At 44.3% G+C, this 20,354-nt stretch overlaps 1 protein-coding gene across 1 annotated transcript in view; it reads right to left on the bottom strand.

Annotated features, from left to right (window-relative positions):
* Positions 1–20,354, bottom strand: part of LOC144125886 (uncharacterized) — a 205,604-nt gene that overhangs the window by 140,340 nt on the left and 44,910 nt on the right. The window contains exon 3 of the mRNA XM_077659677.1: positions 2,875–3,079. Within this exon, the coding sequence (XP_077515803.1) occupies positions 2,875–3,079 (205 nt within the window). The remainder of the gene's footprint in view (positions 1–2,874; positions 3,080–20,354) is intronic.

Genomic DNA, 20,354 nt, shown 5'->3' with positions numbered 1-20,354 from the left:
TCTTACCTGTGTACTTGCGCACAACAAGCCTTATTCATGTTTAAGGGAAAAGGTCTACCGAAGTATATATTAATAAAATAGTTATGTATTAGTGTCGGGCTGCAAAGTGGAAAAGTATGGTGTATGCGGACTGGCGATTCATTTAGGCATGACATAACATAGCAGATTTCATGCGCTCCTTTAAAACGGCATCAAGAATCCGTCTTGAGCCTAATTTATGCTTCATGTATTTTTTTCTCGAATTTTTCTTCTATGGAAGCACATTTGTAATTTATGATCAACAAGGTTCCACTCAATTTTAAATTCGTTTTACTTCGCATTCGTATAGTGCTCCTCAGCTTTGCTTCTACATGAGAAACGAAACCACATTCCTTACTTAATTTTCTTTATAAACGTATAGGTGATGACGCAGTAATAATGCACATCAGAGGGTTAGTTGTAGGACTGGCTAGGCGCGCTTGCGCAAGGTCCTTTATGAATAATTTTCTTGCGGAGTCTTCACGGAGCTTGGGTTCATCAGAAAACTAAAGAAATTTGCGCTAAGATTATTTCCTGGCACGATATAGAACCTACAAACTTAATGGAATGGGTATTTTCGTAATGCGGCTCCTAAACGATGTAGAAATGAGGTGACCTTCTGTTGCACTTCTTTCATTAGATACGCAGTCCATATGCAGGAAGATGTCATGACACTAGAACTTCAGAAAAACAAAATGTTTGGTTTTTTTCTTAGAACATTCAGGCTCATGTTAAGATTGTAAAGGCGACGACCGTGAATAAGTGTAGATAGGCCACTTTTTAACTGTTTTGAAAACCGCTTGTAATAAACCACAGTACATAGGCGACAAAAAGCGTTGTTGTGAAGGCGTAGTCCTTTCAAGCAATGTAGCACACAATGACGAATTGCGATCTTGAGCAGTGCGTAAGCACGCGATATGTGCCGTTAAGTACAAAATGGTGTGAGTAGCCAACGAATTATTGAAGGAATGTCTATTTTTCTTGCTTTCTATACTTGTACTATAAATGGCATTCTGATTTTCTGAAAAGATAGCTATATTATTTTTACGTTTTCCAACCGCAGTGTTCTGGTTTGCATATAGCCGAGAGAGGAAAACTAAAAGTTAATTTTCTTAATTAGCTATTTCATGGCAATCATCAAAATTTTTCAAGCAGCCGCCAAGCCTATAAATGCTGCACACGAAGAATTTCCTCATTTCAGGCTACATTTAAATATTTTTTGACGGCCTACAGAACAGGAGAATGCCGAATCGAGTTATGGGAAAACCTTTATTTTGCGTTTAGCGTGCGGGAGATCGCCAGTCACGCATGGCAAGCGTGAGCGGTGAAAGCGCACCACGCCTAAAACAAGCGTGGAAAAATTGCCTCCACTCATATGTTGGCTAGCATTACTCCTTCAACGAGTCATGCTTAGAAGCGTGATTTCTCAATCAACGCTCACTTTTACTAAGCGTGAAAACACATCACGCTTAGAAAAGGCGTAAAAAATTTATCGGCACTCACGTTTCCTAAGCGTGAAAAATTTTAGAGTGTAGGGTAGGAGTGACTGGAATGACTCTAGGACAGGCTGTCTGTACTGATCTCAGAAACTGCAGGCGGCTGTTTTCGGTTGCTTCAGTTCTCCCGTTTTCCATCCTGGGGCGCAACCAAGAGAGTGCTCTCACCTAAACCGTTGTGCAGGCGCGAAGGCTAGCAGATGGGGGAGCGCAGGAAAGGAGGATAGGAGAGAGCATTGAATGATAGCCTAAGCCGTATCAGCCTGTCATTTTAAAAATAGAGGAGGCGCTGACCAGTCCAGCGATATCGCAAATTTGACATGCACAGCTGGGCTGTGACCGTGCTAAAGACGCATACAGTGCAAACTTTTTTTTTGAAGGAATCACAGGTCTACAAATAATTAGGCTTTGTTTGAACTGAAATAATGTATGCAAATATGATTCATATCAATGAAATATTTAATTAAGCTGCAATACTTACACCCTGGTACTGTTTGCTAAAGCTTTAAGTTCAAAGCCTGACCAATAAGTGCTGCTTGGTTCTAGGAAAACACTAAACCTGTCACAGCCACCTAATGGATACAGAGATCGACTCCTGAGCCCCAAGTCGCGGGTTCCGACCCTAGCCGCATTTTGATGGAGCAGAAATTCAAAGGCTTGCATATGAGGCTCGACATCAGTGCACGGTAAAGAAACACCGGGCTTCGAAACTATTTCGAAGCCACCCGCTACTTCGCCTGTCATAGCCAATGTGCAGATTTGAGACGTTATACCTTGCATACCAAGCCATACCATACCATGCCATGCCACGTCACACCCTACCATACTATATATTATACCGGAACGAACCTTACAACCTCTCAAATAAATTCTACTATACCTCGAAATTAGAAGCTCTGTTCACCGTAGACACTATTTTGTGCGCACTCGTTTATTAGCACAGCGACTATATCTGTTCCCGCTGCTTCTTTTTCTAGCCTATCGATAACAGCAAATATCAAGATACAAGTAATCAAGCAACTGAAGCAAAGCGGTAGGAAAGGATAGGCACATGCCGAACATCCAATATCGTGAAGCGATCGTTTTAGCAGATTGAAATGCGCGTTGAGCAATCGGAAGTCCCCATATTGCCATCTTGTCGGTTTGTTGCTGGAATTGCTGATTATAGCTCAGCAAATTTGTAAAGAGAGTAGCGCCGCAGAAGCAGTAGCACTGAAGTCAGTGACGGTTAAATGTTTTAAAATGAGCGTAGTATAACCCACCCCTTGCACATTGCTGCGCAAAACGCAAAAGCAAACAGTTCGCTGCATTATTGGCTTAGCCTATTATCAAATGCAGGCGCAAGAGCGGAACCGCTTACTTCTTAGATGCACTGACGGCTCTTCTGAGGTTCCAGGCCCAGGCTTGAAGACCAGCCCGCACCGACGTCGTGAGGCAGAGATGCGGTCGGAACAACTTGCCTCGCTTGCCAGCCTGTGTGGCTTTGAAGCGCGACTGCGAAGACTGACCTCCTCTTCCCTCTGGCGACAGTGTTCTCCAGGCGTGATCATGTGACTCTCTGCACACTGCCAATGAACGTGTATGTTCGTAATGTTCTCCTTTCCCTTTGTCTGCGGCGCGGTGAGGCAGCGCATAGCCCGACGGCGGCAGTTCTTGGGATCGTGTAGCAGTCTGGCCGCCTACGCAGAAAGAGCTCGTGCGCGGGAGAGCGCTTCCGGTTGCACGGAAATCTGGCCGGCCTCTTCCAGGGCTAGCACGTCGCGCATGTGTCGGGCGTCCAGGAACATGCGGGCTACTTGCTCGGGATCATGTTGCAAGCATTGCGGGTTGCTGCCAGCTTTACTGCTTTTAAAGAATGAGCTTTGTGGGTGAGAAGTGAAGTGTGTAATGATACTTCGCTTCTTGAATATTTGCTTGTAGCGCTATCAGAGACTCCGATTGATTTTTTGCTACCGTGGAATTGGTATCGCGCGCTGACGCAGAGCAACACACGAGATTTTTTACACATCGCCTGTATGGAAAAGGGGCTATCGAGAACAGGATTTTACCCCGCGATTTTGTATCAACCAGCCAAACGGTGAAACCATTAATTCACCGTATCGGGTTATATGAGCAAGAAGTATTGAATTAGAGGCAAACCACTTCCGTTGAGTGTGAAGCGCCGAGCTTTTGCTCTGAAGAAGTGATTTGTAACCTTTGCACGGATTCTCGGGTTGGCTGGGATGATAGCGCTACTCTCCTTTACGGGAAGTGCTGTGCGCGGGTAGACGATCGTCTTGAAGTACACGCCCTACAGTAGTAGAGCCAAGAAACACAAAGTTGAGGATGGGCGCGCATGAAACCGCATCCTTTTGTGCACGTTGCGAGAGTGTTTGCCACATCCACTCACATATTGTTATGTTCGCGAATAGCACTTTTTAAAAACCGAATCGAATACGACTGTTTAGCGTAGGTGTCCAACCAATTACGAATCGCGCTGCTAAAAACCGAATCGTGTACTAGTAGACCGAACCAAGTACGAAATGACAAATATTACGAATATTCGAACATCAAGAAGATAGCGCCGATGTAAAGAAAGGTGATACTTTTGTGCATATTCGTATCAAATAAGAAATCGAGTCAAAGAGTGAAACTTTAGCGGCGGCGTTACGGTACTGCGCCATTCTGAACAGAGTTTCAGCTTTAGCTGTAGCTTGCGGGTTACAGCTTTCACTTGCGTGTTACGGCTGTAACTTGCGGATTAAAGCTGTAACTGAGTTACAGCTTTAGTCCGCAAGTTACAGCCGTAAGTTACAGTTTTTTCAACTGCTAAGGCAGTTGAAGAACTGCCGCCGTGCGCTAGGGAGCGGCGCGGCCACACGCGATCGCCACGTAGGTTGTGGCGCTGCAGTCGGTTTAGTGCGGGCGCGGCGCCTGCTACTCTGAGGACCGCAGCGCACGATGGCACGCGTGCATAGCAAAACGTATTGGAGGAATACAAATGTAGTGTTCGCTTTAATCTTTTTGTATTCATGAAAGAAGACGATTTAGTATTATATACAAGGAGCTTTCGCCGGGCGCGTTAAAGACGCGATGGCAAACGGCTGCTTGTCTCGAAGTGACTGAAGTCTGCAAAGTTCCAGGGAGCCGATAGAGTAGGGAATGTTCTGTTACTTCATGGCAGCCACAAGGGTTGTTGTTGGGGCTTGTTTAAGCGTATCTGCATGCATGCCGGTGCAAGCTATTTTCGTTAGTCTCCTAACAGCCGGTTTCGGCAGCTTCTAAACGTCAGATTCAGTATTTTACGAGGTGCTTTTACGGAGGAAATGAGAGTTTCCGCCCAGGCCGAGGATGCCAAATTCAGAACGTGTTTCAATTACTGCTGACAATGTCATTCACTCAATCTTTTATTCCGTAACAGAACTGTTAAAAGAAGTCAAGGGAAATCTCCGAATAAGGTGCTTTTCGATCGCAGTAGGAGCGGCAAGGTGAGCACTAAACGGCCCGTACTTCGCGAAATTTAGAGCTCTTAGTACGACTTCGGCTATGTCGAAGCCAATCTGCAGACTGCTTTGTACAGCCACATATTACCGACGTTGTGTTTGTTCGATGTCACCATGTGGAACCACAGAAAGAAGGGCTTTCAGTTTCAGCCGAGATCTACACCCAAAAACTCAACCCCTAGAATCCTGCCGTCTCCTGTACCAGGTGCAGAGCGCGCGCGAACTTATCAATACGTAGACGAAATCTAAGCAGTGGAAATCAATAGAGATGCGCTGATAGAACCAGCTGCTCTCGGCGCAGGCGATGCCAGGCGCGAGCCAGCGTAGATCAGATATGCGCCAAACTGACCACGTGACCAATCCCAGCCAATAGTCTTGGTACAATGGATGTGGTACTGTCCAAACCCTGGAGATGGCGCTCGCGTCTCTTTGAGAATAAAGCGTTGACGGAACAGAGGCCTCTTCCCGGGAGCAAGTTTTCCGACTATCCATGTTGGGTCCCAGCAGGTTCGCACCCTGTCTAGGGTGCGATCGAGGTAGGTTCTCTCTTCCAGCCTTTCACGATTTAATCAGCTGCCCCTCACACGGTGGTCAGGTGAGCAGCCTGCAACAAAACTGGCTTCACATAAACAGACTGACAGAGAATCCGGCGAACACACAAGGGTTAAGTGCGGGGAATGGCCCCTAAAAGTGCTAGCGCACTAATATGTGAATTCCATCAATGCGGGGTTGCTAATTGTCGACTTTCCATTCATACTTTCTGAGAGTGATCTTGCCACTCCTGGCGCATTGGTGAATCTCTTAAGCGATACGTAGTACCTGCACCAGCCGGTAGCCATTTCAATTTCATGCACCTGTGGGGCTCAATCAAGTTGCTCTGCAGCAGGAACCACTCGTGACCAGACATTTCTTTTGTACTGTCACCTGCCACGGTGGGCCCTTTGCTCACAATACGGTACGCAGGTCGTGATGAGGTGACCTAGGTGGCCCACATACCTAGCTTCTCTGAGGAATTTTCGCTCACACCGAAGAAGACCAAAATGACGAAAACGACGCCGAGTTCCAGCTGAACGGACCCGTAATGCTATAGCGTAAAATACTTATATTATTCACAATACAGCCACGACTTATTAGAAAAATTGGATATGAATTATGTTTGACTGGTTTTTCACGCTGCCCCTCATTGGTTAAACCTAAAACGTACCTGCCATCGATGGGACAAATATGGTTAAAAGCAGATTTCGTCAGTTCTCAGATATAACAAAGAGCAAGGAAAAAGAACGAAGCCGGGAAAGACCAGGACCTTTATATTATTCACAAACTGCGCTATTTCTACCAATCTTGTGTCGCGAAATATCTGCCTCCAGATTTTTAGCTCAGTCTGCAAAAAGATAAAAAAAGACTTAAAATCTGCGCAGAATACTCCGACGGTATGATACGCGTGCGACGTAGAGTGCTTCGTTTCCAAATTATATAAGGCATGTAGTGATGCCCATAACTACTACTATTTCATTTTATGCTTTCGAAATACAGGAAATGTCTTATGCAAAAGCTATGTCATTTTCGCGAAAAATTCGCTCTTTTCACCATCGTTATCAGCTTTGATTACAGGTACTCATTTGGAAATTCAGTGCAGGATATATTGAAGGACAGGCGTGTTTTACCTCTTCGTATAAATTGAATGCTCTTGCCAGACGTCCACTTTAATATATCACAGTGAACGCGCGCGCTAAGTGCGGTGATTTTAAGTTTATATAATGTACTGTGTATTCAAAGAATAAAGATTGTAATTACCTTTGCACTTTGTGTCCATCAAGTGGCATAAACTGCCTTATAGAGCGCTGTTTTTACTATTCAAAGCTGCTTTCTGTTGATGACGACGTTTAATTTTCTTGGCTCAAAGGCATTTAAGATAACGAACTCCAAACACAATGTTTTTGGGCGGCTAAGCCTGAAATATAGCACATCATATAAATCATATACACACTGTACAGGGCCTATGATCAATGAGTGTTTGCATATTTACAGTGTGTCCTAAACTGGTGTATAGCGTCTAATAAAATTGTGGTAAGAATCATTATATATAATAGATGAAGCCAGGCAGCCTACAAACACAATTCTCGATCGAAAAAGATGTGCGAGGCATTTGGCACCTAAGGCTAAGCTCAATATTCTCCTTAGCAACGAGGAAAGGCTGAGGTTACCCGGAATAGGAGATCTACTTTAAAAGCCTACGCGAGCTAAAAATTTCATACCTCTATCCGATTTGAACATGCGGTCATCACCAAGAAATAAAGACGGGTGCATTGGTATATTAAACATGTATAGTTCTAGGAAGTTCCATCGTGTTTCCGGTCCAATCTCGGGTGCATGATTAATATGTGAATAACTGAGGTGTGGGCTCCACATCTCGCGCATTGTGATGTCGGTGTACCCTTTAAAAGATACCAGTGTGCAATGTATGTATGTCCTGTCCTCAGTCTGCAGAAAGCAACTCCTTTTAATCTATTTTGTTTATCTGTGGCATACATTATAATCCTTGCTTTTATTGGTAGAGTTTGTTCTCTGTTTCTTCGTCGCAGTCCTGCTACCACACCTAGCGGAGTGCAGTCTTAATATGTGTCTTGAGGTCCTGGTATGGAAGTAGGTTTACATCGATACGACTCAGTTCGGGTGAAGACGCAGCAAACCTACCAGCATCCTCATTTCCATCTATGCCACAGTGACGTGGTACATATCATATTGTAATTTTCAGGTTTAATGTACGAGCAGTAATCAGTCATTTCAGGAGGCAATTCATTACAGGGTTTTTTTACGGTTTCCCAGAACACAGAGACACAGCCACACTTATAGAATCTGAGTAAAAAACAGAAGTTGGGATTCTCCTTCGCAGTATGGATCTAGTACCCAACAGGATAGCGTGACATTCTGCAGTAAATATGCTAGTGTGTTTATTATTGTTTTTGTAGCGGAAAATTGACACCTTTGAAATCCACATGAAACTGAGGATGTCTTGCAGGCCTCAGTGTAAATCTCAGTGCACTGATACCTTGCTTGTAGAGTTGTGAAGTGCATTTTAATGCCAGTTGGCGACCCATGTTTGCCAACCACAGGAAGGGATGTGTCACAGTGAAAAGAATGCGCTTCCCAGGGAGCAATTATGTATTTAAAAAGGGTCATCAGAATGTTGGAGACTGGTATCTTCACGTCTTGGACAAGTGTACCGGCACTAATGGGTAAATAGGGGGTGTGAGACGGTCAGTTTGAAGACAGCTGTAAACTGGTTGCGTTTTGTAATAGCGCGTTGCATGTGTGGTCAGCATGAAATAATATCTTCGCATCGTACGCTATGCTTGTGAACTTCCGCCGTCGTTCAAGTGGCCATCATTCCGCCTCACTTTACATGCTAGCAATTGGGATTGTGCGGAAAGAACCAGTAGCCAACCGCAGCTCCAGGTGGTACATTGAGTCGAGCATTTTTTGCTTTTTCGTGCTGACTCGTACACTACTGAGCCGTAGTCCGTAGGTGATAGATCTAGGCTATTTAGAAGACTGAGCAGGCAGTCTCGATCTGATCCCCAAGAGTCGTGTGACAGGATCTTTAGTAGGTTCATTGCCTTGACGCATTTAATCCTTAACTTCTTAATCTGGGTGACGAATGTAAGCTTTTCATCAATCGTAACGCCAAGAAATATGTGCTCTGTTTGGACAGCAATACTTTGCACTTCATGTGTGATGTCAGATATAGTCTAAGAGCACTTTGTTGCGTAGAGTACAGAGACGGCATTTTCTGAGTTGAGCCTAATTCCATTCTTGTCTGCAAACTTTGCTACTTTATTCACTCGTAGATGTATTTGCCACTCCTTGATCAAAAAATAACGTGAATTCCAGCTTATTTGTGCATCGCCAACATCAAAAAAGTGCGCTATTGATCAAAGCAGGACGCTTTTTGATAAATTAATTTTGACTACGAAAAGAGTGCAGCTAATAATGCCGCCTTGAAGGGCACCATTCTCCTGTAAGAACTTCTCAATTAATAATTTTCCTTCACGCACATTGAATGTGCGTTCACATAGATAAATCTGTATGACGGTGAGGCTATTAGACGACATCCCTAAAACAAACAGATCCGGCACTATGCCACTGCGCCTTGTTGTATTGTACGCTCTCTCTAGATAAATAAAATTGAAAAGCAGTGCTATTTTTAGCCCACTCGTGTTCCTTACGTAAGATAAGAAGGCAACGAGATGGTCATTGGTTATCCGGTTAGCCCTAAATGCAGCTTGGTGCTGGACAAGAAGACCGCCGAATTCAATGAAATGCACAAGGCGACGATTGATCGATTTTTCAGAGCTTTCATAAACAGCTTGTTAGGAAAATGCATCACCAACATTGCTGACTAGAGGAATCGGATGTGTACTATGCCCTTTAAGTGCTTTTAGTCTACTGTACATTTCATGTGTATCTGTGTAATAATTTACAGTACAGAAAAATGGTTGCCAACTTTCCCGTTCGGATATACGTCGAGTACGCCTGCCCTTCGCTTTAACACGTTTAATTTTTTTGAATTTGTCAACGATAGGACAACGGCGGAAGTTTGACCATGCATTACTTCGGCTCTCACCAGCTTTCTTGCAGAGCGCACTCCACTATGGTCTTCGTTTGTTTTCTATATTTCCTGATGCCTGTGGAATGGCTTTCTGTGCAGCGTCTAGGATTGAGATTCATCTATACCTAGAGAGAGAGAGATTCTCTAATTTATGACCAGGATAATAATGATAGGTTCCGGAACATCTTCCAATCAGGAGTACGTTCATTAAGCTTCATAGAATTAATCACCCTCGGGTTGATATTTTTCGTACGTTTTAAAGAAATAGGGAATAGGTCACTTCCATAGAGTTTATAAATAACAGCCTACTCAGTAGATGCCAACTGCAAGGTAGAACCAATAGCAAGACCTGTCGCTGTGTATGAGTTGTTTGTCGCACTAATGCATGCTGGTTCTTTTCTATTGAATATGCATAAGCCAGACAATAGGAATTTTTCGATTAGCGCTCCTCGAAAATAATGCGTGTTGAACGCTAAAATTGAAAACCAACCGGAATGGCTTGGGAAGCTGATCTCTGAGCTTTATAGTTCATCAGAGGAAAGGCAATGATCTGGAGTGATATACAGTGAACATGCTGTAAATACTCTGCGAAAAGCTTTGGCTCGTACTGCCACACTCTCTAAATCAGTAGTCAAAGAAATATACTGCGAGAAAATTGAATTCTGAACCACAATAGCAACGCAACCTGATGAGTGCGCACTGCCTTGCTTGTCCTTCGGGTATACCACATATTGTTTTAGAAAGTTTGTATGTGTTGGTTTTAAATTGGTTTCTAGTAGGCAGATTATGTATCGTTGATATTGGGCGAGACTTTTTTATATGCAATCAGAGTTCTTCAGCAGACCTCTGCAGTTCCAGTGGATAATGCTCTCGACAGCCATAGTTCTTTGTGACGAAGCGAGCAACAGTGGGAGTTATTTAGATGTTGCTTCCTTTACCAGGCGGCTTGACTGGCAGATGTCTTTCCGGTTTTAGGCGGTCTAGGAAGGTTTGCCTCTCTTTGGGGAGACACCCTCAGCGCCCCGACGTTGAGAATCCCTGTGTCACCTCCATTGCTTCCGGTGGAGGCGCGGAAGGAGGTATGGATTTCTCAAGAGGGAGAGACTCCCTCTCAATTGTCTGTGTTTTTTCAGGTGTTTGTGAAACTTTTACCTCGGCCATAAGAATGTTGGTGCAGCCGGAGGCTGCTTGATGTGGTGTCCATGCGGGAGCGCCTCCGCGATGTTGTACTGCGTGCCCACGGTGACGAGACACCACCTCTCTCTCTGGTGTGCTGTGTGAGCATAGAATCTTACGTAGAGAAGAGAGAGCTTCTTCCGGGCTTCCGAGAATATGATGTTTTGTGTGATGTCAGCTGAATGTTTTTTTTATTTTAGAATGTCTTACATGTTTGCGAGTACGCGGCGTGGGGCCTGTGACAGTTTGGACGCTCCACTTGACCAGCACTCCAGTTGTCAGTTCTGTGCTAATGGGCACCGCAATTTCACACTGAGTTATCCGCGGCATGTCTTGGATGCATGTCCGTACTTTTGACAATTGAAGCATCTTCTCAGGTTTGCGATTTAGGGACGAACTTTACAGTGGATGAACTCTGCCTTCACAGCATCCGGTAAACGGGACCTTTCAAACGTCTGGACGATATGGGCTGTCGCCACCTCTTCATCATTCCGCCTTTTGGTGATGGGGCGAAGAGAAATGACGCATTGATCTCGGAAGCCTTCCTGGAGGTGTCTCCGTTTCTCGGATAAGATCTCGTTCTGAAATGACTCTTTGCAGCGTGTTTAGATTGTGGTGGAGAGTGATGGTCACCAAGAGTTCAGCAAACTGTTCTGGCCTCAGAAGGTTGTCAGAATGGTCATTCTGAGGCATTTCAATAAGAAGGTCTCCACATGAACTTTTTTTTTGCTTTGCACTTTTTCCTATCATTTTCTCAATTTATCTAGCAATAGCAAAATTGGCTGTGGTTTAGCACTGGTTAAACCTGGAGAGACGTGATAGCTTCATACTGCCGAGTGACGCTTCGCGACGCCGGCAGCTGCTGCGCACCAAATGACCAACATCGTGACCAGCTGCGGCATCGCCACGGAGGCCGCGGGGTAGCCACGCTGAAGGCTCGAAATGCTGCCGTAATGAAGGTCTCGCTACCAAAGCAGAAATTACGGCAACTGGGTCGTTGTCCACCAGGGAATGAATAACCAGGAAATTGGGAAAGTGGTCACAGTCAGGTAGGATACTGTTGATGCATTAAGCGGTGCGGTGCTTTTCAGGAACTGATCAGGTTTTTTCGAAGAAGTACTCATGCGATACGGGCATGCTGACAGTTCCTAATATATCGTCCGCGCTTCACCGCCTGGTTCACAGGTAGGTCCCGGAGACCCCCGATTGGTAGACAGACGGGGAGTACGTCGGTCGGAGATGGACCATGGCCCCGACAGCTACCGTGCATGGTTTCCACCCTTTGCCTTAAAAAGTATCGCCTCGGTGCGGATGACAGCTTCCATATGGGGGCTAAGCGTCCATGGTGGCGCCATGCACCATCTCCTTCACACTGAAGATGCCCTTGCAGGAATGCTACTTTCTGTTTTTAAATTGTAAGCGCCTAATTTTAAATACCTTCAATAAAACGGCTTCTGTCTCCGTAATACATGTATCCTATGGGACGCTTAAATGATAAAATAAGAATCAAAAATTGAGTTTAAAGCCTGATATGTATTTGTTGATTATACTTCTGTCGAACTTAGAGCTGGGCTAGTTGGTCACTTATTCTTTGAAAATTGGATCTAGCGCTAATATAGAAATCACAGAGGGAAGATGCAACAACAAAGGAAAATTTTACTAACAACTGGTTTATTTTTTGCACCAGGGATGGTATTTATAGGCATTATTCCAACACATGACGACATTTGGTTGGTGCCAGCCTTAACATGTTGTTGTCATGGATTACACTTCTATCTACATTCACTGTGTGGCTAGGCGAGAAACAGGAAAACAAGTAACAAGAAATGATCCTGATATGAACAAGATATGAATAATCAAAAAGAATCAAGCAACCGCAACCTGTAAACCATAGAAGGACGAAAACCATACAGCTCTTTTTTGCATGCTTCTCCAGAAAGTCGCGCTTGACAGAGTACACTTAAGATCGAAGCCTCACTGATTCAATAGTCTGCCTTTTTATGCATTTGGAAGACCCTTATACTCCGTTTGAAACATCATGTGCAATGCTGCCAAAACTAGCGCCTCGGTTTGCCCTGCCTGCATGCGCGACCAAAAAGTAGTGCGTTATTTTTGGTCAGCGAAACATAGTAATTGATTTGCCTGTAGGCTTACCACATGACACATTTGTCAGGATCTTGAATAAAGGTACTGTTATTGCTTACAGCACGTTGTCGCTTCCTCGTGTCATAGACCACTCGGGCACAGGCTCGGCGCGAAGTAACACGCCTCCCTTTAATGTCCCGTCTGAAGTACTTCCGTACATTTCACAGAGTTGCACCTGTTGTATGAAACTCAGTATAGGAATAGCGTGGAATTACGACTGGCATCTCTGCCCAGAATGTTTGGTTCTTGAAAGTGCGTAACGCGCTTGCACTTAGTAACGTGCTGACACATGTGATAAGAAGTATGAAATATAAGTATGAACTAATGAAGTCTGGAGAAGACACCGAGAATGCTGAGAAGTATGACGTGCATTAACCTAAGAACAAAGAAGATGAAGAAGTATTCGGTGAGGTGGGAAGAGATAATTGGTGATGAAGAGAACAAGATGTCGACAAGGATGACGTGTACCAATGCCAAGGTTATAAAAGCGCGAGGGATAATGTGGCGGGGGGGGGGGGGAGGACAGAAAAGCAGAGGTTCTGGTGGGTCAGGAACACATCGCCTGTTAGAGAGAAACGCCGGCAACTGCCTCGTTGCTCTCGACTTCTACGGCGTCGCACCGTGGTCTTCCTCTCATCCCTGAGCCCGTTCCTGGGAGCCAGCGGCTGACGCAGCCACCTGCTATGAACAGGGGTGCCTCCAGCGCTGTTACCATCGACCTGGGTGTTGCCCATAACGCCAACACCGGCATTGCCTCCACGGGCACTTGGACAGGGAGCTTGTACGACGGAGCCAACGACGCCGCCAGCGACACCAGCCTGAGCACTATGAACTCCGCTTAGATACCAGCTACCTGGATGCCACTGACTCTACCCGTGCAATGCTTCACCAGCACCGAAACGTGAGCTCGAACGCCGAACGCTGGTAGACCGAGTAGTCGTTGTTTCTAGTCTTAGTTTTGAGTGCTAGTGTTTGTCACGTAGGGTGTAATAAATGTGCGCCTGTGTGGGTACACTTGTCGCCTAGTTCATTCTTTCGGCCCAGGTGTTCTTCAGGGAACCGTGACACATGCGAAACTAAACTGGCAAGCTTATATTTTTCCTTCAGGTTTTGCGCATGCTGCCTAATCCGCCGTTTACGCAACGCTCCGTCTGCCTGATATAGCACCTCCCGCAATAGACGGTAATCGTGTACACCACTTGAGGATATTTTCAGCGCTACATGAACGACAACACAGAAAGAAGTACACGGGACGGGTGCTGTACCAGTCCTAAGGCACATCTGACGAAGGCTTTTTCGCGTTGCTTTGTGCAACAGCCCCCATTGTCACCGCAGATTCGGGAGCCCGGCATCGCCAATCTATTTGTCGCCGAGAAGACAGGAGGCATTTTGAGCCTGCTTGCAGCTTTTTTGATGTTATGCGACACCATATGAACACAAGACAGTACCTCAAGTTTGGCCTTCGCGCGTTCACTTTCAGCCATCTTTCCTTTGTGTCCAAATTTCTTTACTAGTGTTTCGGTGTCCGCAATGAGCGCCGAAGAAGGGACGGGACGAACGGAATCGAAAAATACCAGTTGTTCGTAGCGTTCTCTTTTGTTGTGTCGTCCTCTCTCTGTGGTCTTGATAACAGCGTTACATCCAGTTGTAGAATGTTGTAGAGTACGTTATTATATATAAACATTTGCGGGAAAACACCACACAGCCGAAAGATCATGTGGAACGGACATAAATATTATTAAAGTTGCACTAAAAGAGATTCAAGCTAGTGTTTTTACCGCGGGAGCTCGATCTACACTCTCAGAGCATTGTTAGAAACTGCGAATTACGGTTGTCTACGACCAGTTTCCTTAATAAACCGAACTACAAGTTCCGGCTCTCACCATTTTTTTGCAACTCACCATCGAATGTAGTAGTAGTCAACCAACGCGAGGAGTGCATAATAAACCAGCCGTTTTCACTTTCATTTCGGTTTTCTGTTTTCATGAATAACTAGTTCCAGTCACAGAGAAAATAGCTGCAAATTAGGCCCCCAGAAATGAACATATCCGTGGACTCTGCTTTCTCTATCACTGCGCCGATGGCACAGCGGCAATCCGCCACGCGATTGGCTGAAAGGCACTCCACGCGTTGGCTGACTCCTCCAACTTTCGAAGGTGAGTTAAAAAAATGCGGTAACCGAGACGAGTAGTTTGATTTCAAGGGGAAATGATCCGCACAGGACAATAGTTCGAAGTTTGTAAGAATGCTTGGAGCGTGTAGATTGATTTCCTGCTGTAAAAAGACGTGCTGATAACTCGCTTTAGAGCCCCTGTAACTCAATACGCCGATGCAATAAATTATATAAAAAAGGCACCTCTAGCCGCGGATGTTGGTTGGTTAGCAATAAGTATGGTACGGTGATCTAATGAAAAGCAAGATTTCATGGCGAAATATTTAAACGAGAAAGCTGGATTCCAGTACCCCCGCAGTGCTACACTTTGTAGCAGCGAAAACACCTGGGAGCAACGCTTGAGCGTCATTCTACTCTTTACCGCAGATTGCCGCCAGTGCAGTTGTACTGAACCAAAGGACAGCTCCTCATCGCACGTGCCGGCCACGGTGACTTATCGTACGGACCAGCACAAGCGGTGTAACCAGATCATCACCTGGCGGCGTTGGTTTCAATCACAGCAGTCCTCATAGTTGGCGCTCCTGTCGACCACATCGATCATATAAAAGACCACCGCCAGCGTGCTGAACACAGTTGGTAGCAGAAACAACACCTGGGAGCAACGCTTAAGCGCCATTCTACTCTTTGCCACAGGTTAGTGTCCTGTGTGCTCTCTTTCTTATCCCGTAGTCTTGCCGCTGCTGCCAATTTCTGCATTTCTTTTGAACCTTTTTCCGGTGTCGGTAGTATTTTTATTCTTCCAAAATGAATAAGAACCTGGCTAAATTTAAGGAAGACATGAGAGCGGATTTTCAGAAGCTAAAAGATCAACTCCGTCAAGAACTTAAGATGTCCCGTGAGGCATCCGAACGAGACTTTCGCACTGAACTTCGTGAAATAAGAACTTAACAAAGAACCACAGCCCATTGAAGAACTAAAAAAAAGTTAGATGCTGAGATTGCAAAAAACATGGCAGTACAAACTGAGACGAGGCCCTTCGGGCAAAATGTGAGCGTCTCGAGAGAAATGCAGAGGAACGCGAGAAAAGAATTGTAAGCCTAGAGCAGTACTCTAGAAATGCTAAAATTGAAATCAAAGGCATTGAAAGGGTAGAAAACGAGAACGTTCTTGACATAGTCGCTAAAACAGGAAATGCCATTGAAGTCCCGATCACTACCGATGATTTTGAAGCCTGCCACCGAGTGCCAACTCGCAAACCAAAATGAATCCAACATAGTGGTGCAGTTTAAATCGCGTGCAAAACGCGACGCGGCACTCAGGAAGGCAAAGAAAGCTAGACTTACCAATGGAGACATCGGCTTCACTAGCTCAGAATCGGTGTAGGTGAAGGAGCATCTCTGTCCCGCACTCAAAAAACTGCTTGGTGGGGCCATCAAAAAGAAAAGTGAACACAAATGGAAGTCGGTTTGGTCGTTTAACGGCGAAATCTTTGCAAAGAAGACAGAAAAGTCAAAGATTATACAGATATCAGGAGTGCGTGACCTTTCAAAGATAACAAGCTCAGAAGTAGCTAGCTCGGAAGACACCGCTTAAACGCAGAAAATGGACTATGAAACTTTCTTTCTACCAGAATCCATTAGACCGGTTTCTTTACCGAGCGCTTCACTTCTACATTTGAACACCCGTTCAGCAATTAATAAAGACGATGCCATTAGTGATCTTCTAAACCAATTTTCCTTCAAAATAGACACCATAATGTTCACTGATACCTGGTATTATGAAGGCTGTAGCCCTCTTGCGCTTGACGGCTACAAGGGTTTTTTTCTGAACTGCCCTGGCCGAACAGGTGGCGGCATTGCTATATATGCAGAAGTTTCCATAAAATGTGACCTTGTGCCAGAGTATAGCAAGGTTACTGCGGACTATGAGATGCTGGCGCTGTGCTCCAACGATGAAATTTTATCAGTTGTATACCGCCCACACAGCGGTAGCATATTATGCTTTCTCAGTTTTTTTGAACGGTTTTTAGAATACGTCTCTGAAAATAGATTCCAACTTATATGTTCAGCGGACTTCAACATAGATATATTAGACCAGAGTAATATAACTTTCGATTTCACAACTAGGCTGTCCTCAACTGGTTTTAGAAACATAGTTTCTACACCCACTCGTGTCATGCTATCTAGTTCATCTGCATTGGACTTGATTATCACAAACACTGATACGACTGTTCACCATGCTGGTACAATCGCATCCGATATAAGTGACTATTGTCCTGAATTTATGCTTTATTCTAGAGTCACAAAAAGTAGTACATTCCACGTCCTCCATAAAAACGCTAAGGCGCCCCTGTGCTGTGCGATGTCAGTGCACGTTAAAGATACCCATGTGGTCGAAATTATTCCGGAGCCCTCCACTACGGCACCTCTTCTTCCTTTCTTCTTTCACTCCCTCCTTTATCCCTTCGCTTACGGCGCGGTTCAGGTGTCCAACGATATATGAGACAGATACTGCGCCATTTCCTTTCCCCCCAAAACCAATTATTATTAATTATTATTCCACGACACGTTTTTCTTTCAGTGCTTAACAACTGATGCCATAGAATCATTCAGAAATGAACTAAGTGCCTTAGACTGGTGTTTTATATTTGAAAAGACAAGCGCAGATAAAGCGTACACATCTTTTATCAAAACTTTTACACGTGTCTACACACGGCACTTTCCCTTCAAAAGAGCTAAACCATCGAAGAAAATCAGAAAGCCATGGATAACGCAATGGCACTCCAAAATGATAAAGCATAAAAATCATTTGTACCATTCGTTTTTGCGCACGCGTACACCAGCGACACTTGAAGAATTTAGGAAGACCCGGAACAACCTAATGCTGAACTAAAACGTTCTAAGCTTGCATATTATCGCCAGGTATTTGCCAATACATCAAGCAAACAGAGGGACGTGGCCTGGAAAGTATTAAACAATGTCTTGGGCCGCAACCGCTCAGACTTTCACCCGGATAAGATTACTGTGGACGGCCACAAACTCACAGGCAAGGCGATTGCTGATCATTTCATCAGACACTTTGTCACCAAAGCTACCACAATACAGCCCGTGCCGCAAGAGCAAGAAACAACAAGATACAGTCTGCAGCCCCCCAAATAGCTTTTTTATGGAACCAACAGACCAAACAGAAGTGCAACGAACATTTAGTAATCTAAATAATAGTGCTGCATTGGACTGCGATAATCTACAAATTAAGCCAATAAAGCATGCCTTAGATTTAATTCTTCCCGTGCTAGTGCACATTTATAACCTGATTTTTGAAATTGGCGTATTTCCAGATGAAATGAAGCGTTGCAGAGTTTCTGTCATCTACAAAGGTGGTGACAAAAATACTGTAATTAATTACAGACCAATAAGCATAATTCGAATATTTTCAAAAGGACTTGAAAAAATTATGTTTTCTCGTCTCATGAAATATTTTTCAGTAAGAAAGGTTTGAGCGACAACCTACACAGTTTCAGAACCGGTAAGTCAACCGAAACTGCTCTCCTAACAATGAAAGGATTTATACTAATAATATTGATCAGAACTACTTTACATTGGGCCTTTTTGTGGATTTCACGAAAGCTTTCGATTGTCTAAGTTATAATATTATAACTAAACTGTCGCTTTTTGGAGTTCGTGGCACACCCCTAGAATTTAATAAATCGTATTTAAGCAAGAGAACACAAATGGTGTGCTTGGGAAACCACCAATCTAGCTTTCTACCCATTATTAACGGAGTTCCACAAGGAAGCATATTAGGCCCTCTTTTGTTTAATGTTTTTATCAATGATATTGTCCTGATTGACAAATCAGTAAAGTTTATCATATACGCCGATGGTTGCTCAATACTGATGCCGGGGCCAGATGCAGGTATGTTAATAAAACAATGTGAAAACTTCTTTTAAATTTATCCTTATATGGACACAATCCAACGGATTGAAACTTGGTCCATCTAAAACCAAAACTATTGTTTTCAGAGCAAAAAATAAAACATGTCAGGTTCATCACCCAATAGCTTATGAAGCCCAGAATATTGAAATCGTAGAATCGCTTAAAATACTTGGAGTCATGTTTAATAGTAACTTGAACTGGGACTTACATGTTGGGGGGGGGGGGGGGGGAGAACATATGAAAAAAAATTTCCACAACAGCTGGGGCGATCTCACGCTGCCGAGCGTTCCTACCGACGCAAACAAAAATCCAGCTCTATCACGCATTATTTGCGTCCCACATCAATTATTGCAGTCTTGTCTGGGCCACCACTACAGCTTAAAACAAGCATAAAATTCTTAGAATTCAGAAAAGAATCATCCGCTACATCGGAAATCACCCATACCTCTCGCACACTGGCCACTTATTTACAACCTACAAAATAATTCCCATGCCATCTTTGTACGACTTCAGGGTTTTACGTACGTTTTATTCTTCAAATAGCCCATTTCATGAATTTATCATTGCAACCACATCACTATAGCGTCACGAACATATCGTTTCTACCAGAACCACTTATGACTAGTACATTCAGCGCTTTCGTACTAATTATAAACATCAGTCACTAAAACATAATCTCCCTTCAGTTCTAAACACATATATATTTCATACCAAGCCTACGATAAATCAGCTGAGGCAGCAATTCCTTAATATATTATGAGATCAACACTTAAACACTGCCTTGCATGTTATTACTTAAGATATTGATTTTGTTGTGTTTGATGTTACTGTTCCTTTTTAATCGTGTATAAACTATTTTTTCTTGTTTGTCGTTTCCATGTGTGCAATATGTTTAACTATATTGAATTTTCGACATGATATTCAAATTCTGCGCCCTATACTGAAATTTCAAGTAGTGTCTCGCCTGTATTTGCAATGTACATTGAGTGAACTTCACGCTGCCCTACCTTGTAGTGGTCTCTTGGGCCCAGTCAAGCTGCCTTGAGCAGCTTTTTGCCCAAGAGTTCCTTCCATGTATATGGTGAAATAAAGGAATTGAATTGAATTGAAAAAAAAATCTCAGCAGAGGAATTCATCTGAGGACCGATTTCGCCGTCTACAGTAGACTCTCAGCAGGGTCTGGCGCATGTCGCTACTGTCACTCGCGGAGAGAAACCCTATATCCATCATGCGGATGCCGAATGCCTTTGTGTTGTGCTTGCAACGCAGGTAGGACGTCCTGCTATGGTCCAGGATAGGAAGGCTCGGGTGGCAGCTGCAGCGGCATCCCTAAGAACGGATATACCTGCGTCTCCGGACGTCTGCTTTTGCCGCGTGTAC

This window comes from Amblyomma americanum, chromosome 1 (genome assembly GCF_052857255.1).
Source record: "Amblyomma americanum isolate KBUSLIRL-KWMA chromosome 1, ASM5285725v1, whole genome shotgun sequence".
Lineage (NCBI taxonomy): Eukaryota > Metazoa > Arthropoda > Arachnida > Ixodida > Ixodidae > Amblyomma > Amblyomma americanum.
Note: the sequence above shows the minus strand (reverse complement) of the source record. Positions and strands in the feature narration are given on the sequence as shown.